The sequence below is a fragment of the Harpegnathos saltator genome, unplaced genomic scaffold (genome assembly GCF_003227715.2).
Source record: "Harpegnathos saltator strain DR-91 unplaced genomic scaffold, Hsal_v8.6 scaffold785, whole genome shotgun sequence".
NCBI classification, from domain to species: domain Eukaryota; kingdom Metazoa; phylum Arthropoda; class Insecta; order Hymenoptera; family Formicidae; genus Harpegnathos; species Harpegnathos saltator.
The window spans coordinates 336,974-351,837 of NW_020230632.1; the positions used below are offsets into that span (position 1 = coordinate 336,974).

The 14,864-nt window shown below is 53.5% G+C and overlaps 1 protein-coding gene across 1 annotated transcript in view; it reads left to right on the top strand.

Annotated features, from left to right (window-relative positions):
• The window catches only part of LOC105189000 (uncharacterized), a 338,666-nt gene that overhangs the window by 221,834 nt on the left and 101,968 nt on the right, over window positions 1–14,864 (top strand). The window contains 1 exon segment of the mRNA XM_019844040.2: window positions 7,096–7,213. Coding sequence (XP_019699599.2) covers window positions 7,096–7,213 — 118 coding nt within the window.

Genomic DNA, 14,864 nt, shown 5'->3' on the forward strand with positions numbered 1-14,864 from the left:
TTGTTTATTGGTAGATATGACTTGGATCCTAAAGGCATATACGAGATGAGCAACCTACACAGAGAAAAATGAAGGGTAATCTATACGACATACATAACTCTGATAGTCAGCTTGACATTTTTGAGCTGAGACTTTACTATATTTGTGAGTGAAGTTTATCATTCAGAGCGTCAAGCTTACTATTTCGGAAGAATATCTTATAGATCACCATTTAGACAGTCAATCGTCCCTTCATTTTTCGCCGCATGAAAAACTACCTATTTAACGTCTATTGGTAAGTATAGTTATCAGAAACGCAGATTTAAGAATCCGTAACTTAGTCAAGAAAGGAGATATCTTCGTTTTCTTTGCACCACTGTAAAGGTGAATTCTTCTTCTTCTAATAAATGGTATGTAGATTCGGTTTAGTCTGTTTTAGATAGGTAGGTCATCAAGTTTCACGAAAATAGCTTGATTTCTTGATTTTCGTGTCCACCATATTGGATTCGCCATTTTGAATTTCCTTTAATGTCACATTTTGCATCTGAGAAAGCTTCCAAATGCATAAAATTATAACAAATACCAATCTATTCATTTATAGTACACACTTCTAGATGTCAGTATCAATGCAGTAACTATGCCTACTTGGAATTTGACGAAACATGTTATCACTAAAACTGAGCTAAAAAAAAAACAGACTAAACCGAATCTACATACCATTTATTAGAAGAAGAAGAATTCACCTTTACAGTGGTGCAAAGAGAACGAAGATATCTCCTTTCTTGACTAAGTTACGGATTCTTAAATCTGCGTTTCTGATAACTATACTTACCAATAGACGTTAAATAGTTAAAACAGATTTTTAGTCTCGCGACTTTCTCTCCGATCTTTTGCTTGTGACGCGGGATAAAAGATTATATATTGGATCATCTGATAAGTCACGGCCACGAGCCCGGATGTCTGAATCTCAAGATCGCGGCGGCTCCCGCGTTTATTCCGATGTTCACAGCAGATGAAGTTTACAGCCTCGATAGTTTCCTCGGCGATCCCGGCAGAGCTCGCGCAAATAATGCCGTGTCGGATCGATTAATCAGTCGTCGCCGCGGCGAAAGTGAAGAAGATCCGTCGCGCGAGAACGAGAGACCAGGTGATCGTCCGCGACGTCGCGAGAGACGGTGCCGCCGCCGCCGCGGCCGGCCATTAATTTGTCGCGGCGAAGTTACGATCGTGGAACTTCCTCGTTCGCAGGTTTACATTGCGAGAAACTTACGGCGCTACTTGCCGCGCCGGTGGATGCATAACCGCCGATTACCCTAACGAGCACATGATGGCACGGCATCGAGGCGACTAATTAAGCGATTATAGCGTCCCCGGCGAGTTAACGAGTGTTAATCCGCAGGCGAGTCGTGCCTGTCGGAGCTCACGCGGGGGTCAGCTTGCCGCACGACGAACTTGCTTATCACACAGCGTGCTCTCGCGCTGAAAAGCTCACTCGGCCGCTCGCGACTCGTACGAGCTCTCGCACGCGCGTCCCTCGCGTCCTTCGCTTCGATCACGGTCCGTCCTTTTTACGTGGCTCGAGCGTAAGCAAGGACCTACTCCGACGCACATGGACGACGACGAGCGCCTGTGAGTAGTCCGCGACGATAGCGGCGGAAAAGAAGTTGGAGAGGAGGAGGGGGAGGGGGAAGGAACCGTTGAATATTTATCGAGAATAGAAACTAATCTGCGAGTTTACCGCGGCGGCTACGACTGGTAGTCACCAGGCTTCATCTGCATCGGATTAATTCCTGCGGCTCGACGGGAGCGTACACTTATCTCTGTAAGATTAAATAGACTTATGGGACTCGCGTGTACGCACACAGAGGGAGAGAGAGAGAGAGAGAGAGGGAGAGAGGAAGAGAGGAAAGCGTATTGAACGAGGCGCCTCGCGCGAGGTCTCAAGTAGCCGGCGACGCGACCGGGAACTTATTATTTTCACAGAGACTCGATAATCCATCCAGTCGACTAATTAAGCGATTAGCTGCCTATTGGATCCATCGGGCATCAATCTGCGGCTAAATCGCGGCTGTATCACACAGATCGACGATTCCCGCCGGCCGGCCGGCCGGCTCGCAATATCCGCCGCGGCAAATATCGACGCGATAATAACTCACCGGGCGTTCGTGAATTACACGTTACACGCGGCCGTCCACTGGCCGAGCGCTGCCGCGCCGTCGCGAGCATTTTCATTTTAATAGAAATCGATCGGCCGCGAGAATAAGTAGGAAGTTGAGGAGATGAAGAAGAGGGAAGAAGGAGACAGAACGCGAATGGCGAGACCACTGTAGAGCCGGGCGGCGGCGGCGGCGGCGGCGGCTGTGTGACGGTCGGCGAGGAGGAGGAGAGGGGGCCGGGAGGGAGGCAGGCAAACGCGGCCATGTAATTAGAAATCACGGGGATTTACGGGGCATCGGGCAATAAATCCAAAAAGTAACGGCTAATGGCACGCGTATTGATGTATCCATCTGGCTATCGTTCATCTTTCTCACGAGTCTCACCGCGCGCGCTCGCGCGCGCGCGCGTACGCCCCGCGTATGCCGCGACGCGCGCCTCGCGGCTACTCGCGAGCGACTCGCGCGATCGCTCCGGCCAGGAAGACGAGACGAAAGGATCGACGCCTCCAGAATGAACTACGGGGCTTTCTTCTCGGGGGAGACGTCGCGCCGGCCATAAGCACGCTTGATTTACGTTAAAAGCCGCGCCGGACCCGGCGCGCGTTGAGTCTTCATCGGGTAGGAGTGAGGCGATGATGATGGACGATCGGCGATTTGTAGAGGCGATCATCGAGCCCGCGCAAGCTCGAGCCCGAGCGGTGGATCCGCCGATCCATCCATCGGCAGGCAATCCGCGGCCGATATCTCTCGAGTCTCTCTCGGCGCGCCGGTCGGCTCGCGCGAGAGAAGACGCGCTTTGTGCGCGCGCCGGGCAAAAATGGCGAGTCTCGCAATCGCGTCTTTCAGCGCCTCGTTACGGGGATATTATCCGCCGGAAAGAGAGCGTATTGTCTCGCGCACGGTCGCCGCGTCCGATATATCCCATGTATATATTACAGATTCAGCGTCCGCCGTCGTCTCCGACTGTCGCTTCAAAAGCCGCGGTAGGTTTCTACGATGGAGGAGCCATTATTCGCGCCCCGCGACTTTCTAATTCGCGACATTCATCACACTGGAAATTATCATCCCGAATTCAATCTCCGTGGAGGCGATCTTCGATCGCACGACAGAGACACCCTCTCCCTCGTGCGCCCGCGGCTCGGACTCTTGATCCGTCACGGCTTTTAATTCGCCGCGCGAGGCGGCTTTCCGTATCTCGCTCTTGGACGAGTGCAATTAGCGGGATGTTGAAAATGTATCCGAGACGCGCGGACGAGGCGTATCGCGATATTTTCGAGTGCAATTCGTCGCTGCATTTGTCGCAACGAGTCAGAGAGCGCGCGCGGCGGCAGCAGGCGAGACGCCAGGTTTCTCGCTCGAGCTGTGCGAGCGAGCGAGCGAGCAGGTGCGAATGAACGTCTTCATTCCCGGAGAAACTCCTCTCGCTCTCTCTCTCTCTCTCTCTCTCACGCGCGGTGCCTCGCGGTGCCGAGCGGTAATCGATCGGTTATGGTAATCCGAGCGCGAGCGCGCGATCGTTAAAAAAGCTGCGAGCGCGCGCGCGCGCGACGATAAGCGAACGCAGTTCGATTAACGCAACAACGTGGTGCGTGAGCGATCATCCGTCGTGCGTGGAAAGAGAGAAACCCCACGCGAGGAACGCCCACGCGATCTACCTGCGATCGCCTCCGCGATCGGCCGATTCCTCAACGTCTCTTTCTCTCCTCCCGACGCGGTGCGTTCGTGGGACGACGTCGAACGCGCTTTGTTCGTCGGCGCTCTAAGCCAGACGTGCTGACGACGAGAGGCTCCGTCTCGTGGCGTTTGGGTAATTAGAAAGTCGACGACGAATCTATTAGCGCGTGCACGCACGCACGCGCAAGCGCGAGGCGCGCACGGTCTCTCTCTCTCTCTCTCTCTCTCGTTTACGGGATTATCGTAATGATCGGCTTCGATCATTCACGACTTGTTTCTCCCCCCCCCCTCCCCCCATCAATTCGCTTCTTCAAGATTTACGAGTGGATAAATAAACGCGGAATATCGGAAATATGATTATTACGCAGCAATCGGTTAGAAATCGAGCTTTCAAGCGCGCGGCGAATCGAGTCGTTACTCGGTCGATTTATCACGATCCCCGGGATTAAACGTACCGCGGATCGGGATGATTAAGCGATAAATAATGACGATCATAGTGAAACTCGCCGGTAGGAAAAAAAAATAGGGCGCACTCTCGGCAATTGTATCGCCGTCGCTCACATCGCCGAGCGATCATCGAGCGAAGTTAATTGCTACTCCCCCGCGCCTTTCGCGCGCGGTATCCTCGAAAATTCGCGACGGCGCTCGCGGAGGAAAGAATAACGACCACGCCCGTCGGCGTCGGACGCGTTATTATCGCGTTAGCGCGCAATCGGCCGCGCAGATAACGCCGCGATGAGTTATCATTCGCGCCTCGAGCGAGCGCCTTCGGAGGAGCTCCGAGGTATTACGCGTGTATTTATGAACTGGCAACTGGCGATGCGTTCGTCGTGTAATCGCACGTCTCGTAAAACTCTATACGCCTCTATCCGGTAGGAGACTGACGCGTATAGCCGTGTATTAAGCTCTCTTGACTTCCACACAATCTCCACACATCTCACAATGCCGCTGTATATCAAGCGGCTATAAATAGCCGATATAAGGAGGTAATGAAGACTCGTAGTTTGGCCGAATGGACTTTGGCATCGTTCGCGAGGTTCATAGGTGTTCGCGCGTGTACAAAACGGAAGCTTTCCTGTCAGGATCAGCGATCCTGTCGACGAATTGGATGAAATTACATCAACGATGGAAAAGGTACACATCCGAGAGACTCCCGCAGGTGCGCTGTTCGGTTGTTATTAGGTGTACAACTTCATTCTCGGCCCGAAAATTCAATGAATGACAGCTTCTATTCAAATTGAAATTTATCCCCGTCCTATGGTGGTCTGAAAGTGCCTCTAAGCCTCAGCTTTAGAACGCAGTATAAATCAGATGGCGCCAGCCCTGCTGATGTAACTTCAAGAAACAGCAGTGAATGCAATGTCGTTCGAAAAGCAGCATTTCAGGCACTGCCTCCTTTTCGCTTTCCAACTTAAAAAATGCAGCTGAAGCGCAGGAAATGGTTCCGCTCGGCTTTGGGCGAAAATGCTGTTTCCTACAGCACTTGCAAGAAGTGGTTTCAGAGGTTTCGAGACCCCGAACCCCCAAACATTCATGCGAAAAAAGTGTTATTGTGCATTTGGTGGGACTGGAAGACTGATAGAAAAATATAGTTGAATTAACTATAATCCCACTATATTTTATGGTTCATTTTGGCGTCAACCATAGTTTTATAGTTGGTGGAACCTGCATGATATAGTGGAATAAACACAAATATATTTAGTTTAGTTACTTTTACCACATATATGGTAATTTCTCATTCACAAATATAGGGAGATTTAATATTCATATAGTTACATCTGTCATCATTTAGCAAATATTCTGGTAATATTGACTTGATATAAAAGAGTTACTTTTACCTACCATTTTATATTTGTATCCGTACAATAATTTCAGTTTAACTTACTATAATTCTTGGTAAAAATATTACACGATTGGTTGGTTATACTACGCCTATATCGTAATTATTACCGATAGTATGGTAACACTTACTATAAATATGATATTTCGGACTATAATTTAGTTACTGTATCATTACAGTTCCAAATGTCATATACTTTTCTCTCAGTGTGGGAAATCCTTCCTCACGCGGCGTATTCTCCAGACCTCGTCCCATCAGATTATCACCGGTTCCGATCGCTGCAGCATCATCGCCTAGCTGATTCGCACTTCCGAGCTTCTGAAGAAGTCAGAAAAAGCATCGATGACTTCATCGAGTCCAAACCACCGTCGTTTTTCCGAAGCGGAATTCGAAAGTTGCCTGAAAGATGGCAGAAATGTGTAGAAAGTGAGGGTAGATTACTTTCGGGATTAGGGTAAATATCTTTTTTTTTTTTCGCAACTGAGCATTGAAGTTGAGCAAAAAGGGCCGAGAATTAAGTTGTACACTTTAATATATTTCGCGGGCAACCGAGCGCGCGGGGTCAATTCGTAATTGACTTCCGCGGAGCTTCGCCGCGGAATCCTGCGAATCCCATTACGTTCTCGAGCATAGATCAGCTCGGGGAGCGAACGCTAAAAGGCGTCGGTTGTATTTAACGACTCCAAGTACGTAGTTGGGTTGCGACCCCGGCGTCGTGAGCGCGCGGTAACGCGGAGGAAAATGAACTCTGTTACTCGGCATTATCTATCACTTATCGGGGAATTGTTTATAATGTCACTGTGCGCGGTACGATCCAACCCGTAGCTAAGGGACCTTATTCAGCGAGATGACCTACTCTCTCGGTCGGATAGATGCGACTGAGAGGACGTCGTTTGATGATTTACACCGGCTGAGAGATTGCGATCGGCGATCGCTCATCGTGAATCGAATCATGCTCTGTAATCAAGCGATGCCTGCCAACGTTCGCCGCGACGTTGAAATCATTCATGTTGCGCCATCGCGCGCGCGCGCGCGCGCGCGCATCCTCGCTCGCGACACGCGCGCGGACGAGTAATTTCTTCTCTCGAGCCGTCTTGCAGTCTCTTCACGTTTCCCTTCAGCTACGTATTTCACAAGCACCACGATGCGCAACGATGATGAAAAATTGACCAACGAATTGTACGAACAGATACGTAAATTTGCGACGTGTTACCACAGTTCGAAGGGTTGCCACGAGTAAAGGCAGGTCGTCGAGATCCAGCCTGCCGGCTGGTTGAGTTGCCAACGCGATAAAGAGGAAAAGGTAGAGAAGGACTCGCTGGAAAGCATCCCGAGATATTCGATCGAAACGAGATTCGAATCGGCCGGCGAATTTCGCTCGCGCACCTCGGCCTTATCAATGGCGCTAAATCTCACTGAAGGATATATCCCGATTGTCTGTTGCAGGATACACGGACGTGGCCGGGAGGCCGGTAATCGTGTTCGAGGACCACGCGTCCGCGAGGGAAACCCTGTCCGTACGAGAGACTTCGTCTTTCCTGCTCTACCTCGCTCGTCTACCCAGGTACGTTTCCCGTTTCACCTCTGGCGAACGTCCGTTCGCACAATACATCAACGTTCGGCGACGCGAGAACGTCTCGAGATCACCGTGCGATCGCGCCAAGTCGTACGCGCATGCGTCCGCCGCGCGATGCCGATAAATCAGCGGGATTATCGCGCGAGATCGGTCGCTCGCGCGCCCATCGGGGTGCGACGCTCGTAATTTATGAATTCGATTAGCGCGGGCGACTCGCGCGGCCGCGATAATTTTTGTCTTTCCTTCCTTCTTTTTTTCTTCCTCGCGCGCGCGCGCGGGCGGGCCGCTCTTTTCCTCCTCGTCCTTCTGCCTCTTCCTCCTCGCATCGCGCTTCCTTCTCTTCCTTTTGCTCGTAGAGAATTCACACTTTACGCCGCGGCGCGCTGGCGCGAGACACCCATTTATTACGCCGGCATCTGCACTCCTCAACGAGGCTGTGTTGTAGCCGATAATAACTGAAATCAACCGAGTCCGAATTGGCAATTTATTAATCCCGCTCCGGCGGAGGAAGGAGCGCGCGCGAGCTTTCCGCTAAATAAACGTGATCGACGCCGGTGTCGGTAATAATTATAATTTCCCGCCGTCATGAAGTCGCGGTCACGCCCACCGTAATCGGCCCGATGGGGAGCAAAATCGCGGCTTACCGTTTTCTCCTGCCCGCCACTCTGCCTCTCGCATCTCCGCCTACAAGCTCTCTAACGAAGCTTCCTCTCGTTTCCTAAGCTATTCAATTAACGCGCTTACGATTGCAACGAACGCGCCTTCCTTCCACATCCCGTCGTCGGCGACTCAACGTCCGTGAGAAAACCGTATCGCGGCTCAAATCGGGGCACGCGCGCGCGATTGTGCCGCGGAAAACGCGAGAGTCTCGGCAACGAGTCGACGAGAGTCGATGAAAATTTAAGCGGAAATATTCACGCGTCGGAGAAGACGCGTAGCTCCAAAACACGCGTCGACTCGTCCCCCGTCGACTTTTACTCGCGCTGAGAATGCCAAAGGACGTACGAATCGCGGAAAGTCCCAAGTGCGATGCCGAGAGAGGGAGAGGGAGAGAGAGAGAGAGAGAGAGAGAGAGAGAGAGAGAGAGTGAGAGTGTTGACGGTCATTGAAATCGCTCGGCACGTCGCTCGGACGTTTACACGCTTTTCCCGAAGGAATGGGCTACCCGGCGCGCGGAAACGCGCGCATTCTATCGACTCGAGCGGCGCAGGTATTCGTCGTCGCGGCTCGCGGCCGTCTTCTCATACGACTACGAAGAGTCGTCAAACACGGTGATCGCGCGATGTCATCGTGGCGCAGCGCGGCGCTGTCGAGCGCGTTCGCATGCTTGCCAGCTCATAAAACACGTGACGCGCGCGATAGCCGCGGCGGTATCGGTCATCAGGCGCGGCTTTATGCTTTCCCGTGCAACCGGGAAGCACCGGATCCCATGGCATCGGCTCCGTGTGTCCGGGCAAATGAGCGGCCGAACAGTCGATCGATGGAGAGGGTCCACGTGAGGGACGGAGACAGCGCGAGGAGGAGAGAGCGAGAAAATCTCGCGCTATTACGCTCGGGGCGTCTCTCGGCCGGCGAGATCTATCTTTCGGCATCTCTTTCTCTCTCTCTCTCTCTCTCTCTCTCTCTTCGTCTCCGTCGGAGTCGTTTCCGCGTCTCGGCGACTCTTCTCCGCCGATAGCGGCCGGCCTGGGAAAAAGTCCAGCGGAAAATTCGCGCGATTCTATCGACGCCGTCGTCGACACGCACGGACACACGCGCCGCCTTTTATCGGGGTATCCCCGCGCGCAAATTCGCACGCACACAGAAGACCGTCTCGTGGCTCGCCGTGGGATCGCGATATCGCGACGTATCTCCGCGGCTGGATAATTGAAGGCGTCGCCGGCAGGAAGGAATAAAGGAGGGAAACGAAAACGAGGAACGAGGGGGAATAGAGAGGGAGGGAGAGAGAGAGAGAGAGAGAGAAGAAAGGAACGCGTCGTGGGGGTCGGCGTGCGAATTTTTCGCCGCGAGAGCAGCGCAAAGTCGAGCTGTCCGCGCGCAGGTCGGCTCCGCTCCGGCCGGCCGGCCGCGCGCGATCTTTCCGTGTCGATACCGCGAGCGAGCGAGAAACGCGGTCGCGCGATACCGAAAACTCGCGGGCGGGCGATTTATCGCGCGCGTTCCCAGGATCGCGCGCGCGCGCGCGCGCGGTGGCCGCGAAAGAGCAGCGCCGGCGATACCTTTAATTTATCGCGGCCGAGTTATCATTCCGCGCGGCCACAATACGCATTGTTACGTGTCGATATCTTTCGTTGCCGGAAGAAAGGCGGGCAAGGCTTCGGCTGCTCGCTCGCTCGCTCGCTCGCTCGCTCGCTCGTGATTCACGCATGCGCCGAGCGTTCTCCGGCTCCGCCGGGTGGAATCCGCGCGCGGTCCGACGAAAGCCGACGGTGTCATAATGATCCTCTGAGCGGAACACGATCGCCATAAATCTGCATGCGCGCGGCGGCAACGCCGTCGTCGCCGTCGCCGTCGCCGTCGCCGTCGCCGTCGCCGTCGCGCGGGCTTCATTAGCATTTTTCCGCGCGGGTCCCGCAGTGGGAAAGCGCGCGGAGCGACGTTGACGTAGCGCTTAAGCCGGGCTATCGGTGGCAGATTACTCGCGGATAAGACCGGCGATGCAGATTTATACTCGCCCGTATGCGGCCGCGAACGAAACGACCGACTGACGCGCGACGTCTGGGAACTGCACGCGCGAAACTGACCCCGGAATTTCCACATATGCGCGAACGTACACGCATACACACACACACACACATGCGTGCACAGAGGCGTATGTCTCGCCCCGTCCTCTTCTCCCCCCCCTCCCCCACCCGTACTCCTCGCGGCGTTATCGCGCGGTGCAATATCTTGACGAGGCATAAACGGGCGGCACTCTTTCATCCCGTCACGTAATCGCGGCCGGGGATCGTTTAATCGATGGACAAATCGCGCGTGATAAATGCGCGGATGGACGTTTATTACGAATCTACGGGACGAGGGCCGAGGGACCGCGCCGCCGCCGAGATTTTGCGCGATTCGTCATCGTCGGGTCCGGCCAAGTCCGTCGCGGGGTCGTTTACGGAAGATGCTACTCGTCGAGGCGTCGCGTTGCCGCGAGAAAGTTTGCGCGATTCGATCGTAGAGGAGGATTCGATGCCAGCTGATCGATCGATCGCATAACCGCGCTACGCCGCGACCTCGGCAGCTGTCTGCTCGACGGAGGGGGCGGGTGAGGACGGTAAGTGGAATTCTGGCTGGAATTTCCACGCGGACGACGTGGAAAATGGCGATGTGTTATTGGGTCACAGCCGCGGGCGCGCGAGTCCGCGAATTCACTTTGACACGTGACTACTTCTCCACTAGCGGCTAATTAGCGATTGTCGTCGCTGCGCCAAGCTCGACGAATTTCACCCGCTTCCTAGATCCGGCGAAACCTGCCTCCCGCGAGCGGGACAGCTGAAGAATCGGCCGCGCTTCGATCACGCCTCGGTTTCGCGCGCGGGATTGAAGGTGAAATGGCGAAAGCGCGCGCGCGCGCGCTGTGTACACCGTTATCGCGCATTAAGTGCGCTCATCGCGCGCATGTCCGCCTGGCTACATATCGGCGATCGATCGATGTTTATTGCCCGATTGAAATTCACCGACGGAAATATGGTGGGCGGCCTGCCGTCCGGCTAATCGACCGCGCGCGTTTCCGTTTTGATTAAACTCGCCGGCTTCTCCTTCGTATTTGCATAGCCGTGATCGCTGTTGCGAGCGAGAGAGAGAGAGAGAGAGAGAAAGAGAGAGAGAGAGAGACGGGGCTCGGCTGGCGGTCCTTTTCACACAGCGCGCGCGCGTGTTTCTTCGCGAGCCTCGAGCAGCAGTTGGTCTTGACCAAGAAAGCTTATGTGGATGTACAATCTCGTTTCGATATCCGATCGGACGGCGGTCCGATCGAAAAATGTCCTCTGGCGGTCCTCTAGATCTCAAACGTTTACGTTAAAAATATTTTACAAGGTAAACTAAAATTTCTCTCGCGAGATCATCGCGAGAATATTTCCTCCTCGCACGGTAAACGGATTCTGTCCAGTTGTGTCGGATAATAGCGTCAAAACATGATGACAGTCGTGCTTAATAATCGTGCGTAAAGAGGACTGGCTGGAAATGCGCGAGTAACAGGCGCGTACAACTTTCTTAATTCAAGATTGTCATAGCGTGAAGTAACAAGTCACGTTTCACCGCGCGCGCTGCGCTGGCTTTTGCAGTGGCCGCCTTGAAAGCTTGTATCTCATACGGGAGAAATATATTAAGCGTCAGGAGCCCGGGACTCCCGCGGTTTGCGTTACGCGTAATAACTTGATTGGTCGCGGTGAAAGGTCGAATCACCAAAAGTAATTCGCGAATGCATCGCCCGGCGAAATTCACCTCGAGTCGTCTTTCACCGTTAACTCCGCACCACACCGGTTTGTCCGCCGATGAATCGGACCTCCTGATCGTTATATCAAGGCGGGAAGGCGAGAAATTCGCCGGCCGGCGGCACGCTCGCCTCGTGCCGAAAAGAAACAAAGATTGCCGAAATTTTATTCACGCTACGCGCTTACGAGCGAGAAAACGCTATTAACGCCCGGACGATTGATAATAATCGAGCGCACGTGCGCGAGCGACGAGAGAGAGAGAGAGAGAGAGAGAGAGAGAGAGAGAGAGAGAGAGAGAGAGAGAGAGACGGCGGGAGCTTTCCATTCGAATAAATTAGATTGACGATGGCGGTCGATGTGAAAATCAGGGCAACGCGGAGGAAAGGAACATCTGAGCGCGTCGAGCATCGCCGTCGTATCAGATGCTATCGCTATCGAATACCCCGCGAGCTGCTGATTGATCGCTTCATCTTATAATAAAACCCCCGCTGCGAATAGAGCTTGCCAAAGCTCCGGGACCTCTTGCTCAGCTCTCTCTCTCTCTCTCTCTCTCTCTCTCTCTCTCTCTCTCTCTCTCTCTCTCTCTACCGATAAAAATGTACCAGAAGATCGTAGAGAAAGAGACACGAGACTTCCACGCGAATCTCAACACCCGTGCAAATGAGTGAGTGCACACTGAGAGAAAAGTATATGATATTTGGAACTATAATGACATGGTAACAAAATTATAGTCCGAAACATAATATTTATAATAAGTATTACCATGATATCGGTAATAATTACGATATAGGCATAGTATAACCAACCATGTAATATTTTTACTAGGAATTATAGTAAGTTAAACTGAAATTATTGTACGGATACAATTATAAAATGGTAGGTAAAAGTAACTCTTTTGTATCAAGTCAATATTACCAGAATATTTGCTAAATGATGACAGATGTAGCTGTATGAATATTAAATCTCACTATATTTGTGAATTGAGAAATTACCGTGTATGTGGTAAAAGTAACTAAACTAAATTACTTAAGACGATCATTGACTAATAAAAATATGGTTGCCGCCAAAATGAACTATAACATATAGTGACATTACAACAGTTAATTCAACTATACTTTTCTATCAGTGTATGAAAAAAAACAACACCGGTCGCCGGTCGCGCGAAAGTGTATGCGCCGAGCAAAAAAATAAAACACGCGGGAAAGAGCAGCGTGAAAAAGAGCGACGTCGGGCGGGGGACAGCCCTGCCGTCCCGGCGAACTGCAGAAGGGCGAACGGGGGTCTCTCTTGGGGATCGGACTTGGCTCCGCGCGAGGATCGATGAGAGAATCCGGTAGTGCGTATCGGTGTTCGCCGCGGCCAGACACGCCGCGACTAATAATTAATAGACGATCGCCGCGCTTGCGAGCGAGCCCATCCTGGCCGGCGAACTGAGCACGCAGCGCGGCGCGGTGCGGCGCGGTGCGGCGCGGCGTGGCGCGCACATCCCGGTGGCTGGCAAGCCGTCGTGTATGTATCGTGTATCACGTGGGACGGAGAGTCACGAGCGGCAGATCGCAGGACGATAGGATCGCGGGGGATCTCTCGTTGATCCAGTTGTGCACCTGACCGCATTTCCGCATGAGTTATGGACGCGCATCAATCCTTTCACCCCTCCCCGCCCCTCTCGCTCTCTCGTGGAGGACCGGAGGAGCCGACGTGATGGTCGGCCTCTTCTTGTCTGCCTGCCTGCCTGCTCTCCCGCCGCCGCCGCCGCCGCCGACACGAGCCACCCTCGTTCCTGGCCCCGGCCAGACGGTAACGGTAACGGCTTCGGCGAAACGTCCCTCATCGCTATCGCTCGCTCTTCGCTTTTCCCCTCCGGGACGAAGATCCGCAGCTGCAGTTTACCGACCCACTTCCGAGATCGTATCTGCCGGCCGACACGTCTCTCTCTCTCTCTCTCTCTCTCTCTCTCTCTCTCTCTCTCTTTCTCTCTCTCTCGGTGTTTTTCTTTTCTGCGTCGCCGCCACCGCGCCTTCCCGCCCCCTTCCCGCTCCCCCTCGATGTCCATCCCCAATTGCTGTCGTCTTATTTTTCCTCCATATGGTCTTCTCCGCCGGACCACCAGCAGTCAGTCAGCTGCTTTCCCACCCTTCTGCCATCGGTCCCGAGTTCCTCTCTCGACTTTGTCGTCGTGGGCGGGGGACGGGGTGGACGAGAAAGAGTTTAGATCCCCTCGGGCCTCTATTTGCGTAATTTAGGCGCGTCTGCCGTTCTGTGATCGCCGGGTGCGACAGATAGCGAGGAGGAAACGAGATCGTGCTCTTCTCCCCGTCGGCCCCGCTCGCTCGTTGTATCCTGTGACCGTCGCCCCTTATTTCGATATGACTAACGACGCTCGCCGAGAGATGTCTTAATGGGATTCTTTCGCGAGCGAGCGCACCGGTTGATTGATGAAACGACGCAGCGCGATGGGCTACGCGAGGTCGACTTTGAGGCAACTTTGAGGCTAACTTTCAGCTGAAAATAGCCGCGCACTGTTCTATCCCGTCCGTTTGACTCGTCGTGCAAATCGATACCGCCGGAACGAACGACTGACATTAATCTCGCCCGGAGATCGAGTCCGGTTCGATGGGAAGTATTCGACGCGGGGAACGAGACTCTCGCGGGAAGCGGTGAGAAATTTGTATCGTCGCGCGACTGCGAACGCGAGCTCGACGAAGGTCTCTCTCTCTCTCTCTCTCTCTTCTCTCTCTCTCTCTCTCTCTCTCTCTTCTCTCTCTCTCTTTCTCGCATGTTCGAGTAAAAGTGACTCGTGCAACGTGCAATCACGCTTGCGTATGCGTCTTGTTTCATCGAACCGGCGGAAGGTTTGTATTTTCCTAATACGCGCTCTCTCGTCAGCGCGCGCGCGCGCACGAAAAACCGCGCAATTTTTGCGCAACGCGCCGAGCGAGTCTCGCTCGATTGGTGTCGTGTAAGAGCGTCGTGCAGCGTCTAGATAGCCCCGGCGGTCGCTGCGCGCTCGTTAGAGCGCTATTAGCGGCATTAGAACATTATTAAGAATATAGGTCTCGCCGTTTTTAGTGTCAGTTCGCACGATCCGCCGTCCGCGGACGACGATCGCTCCACTTACACGTCGCGCTCGCGCTCGCGCTCGGCTTCTCGACTTTCTACGAGTTCGTCGTCCCTTCGAGGTTCCGAAATTCGATCGTCCGAGAGGCGATCGCTGCGACCGA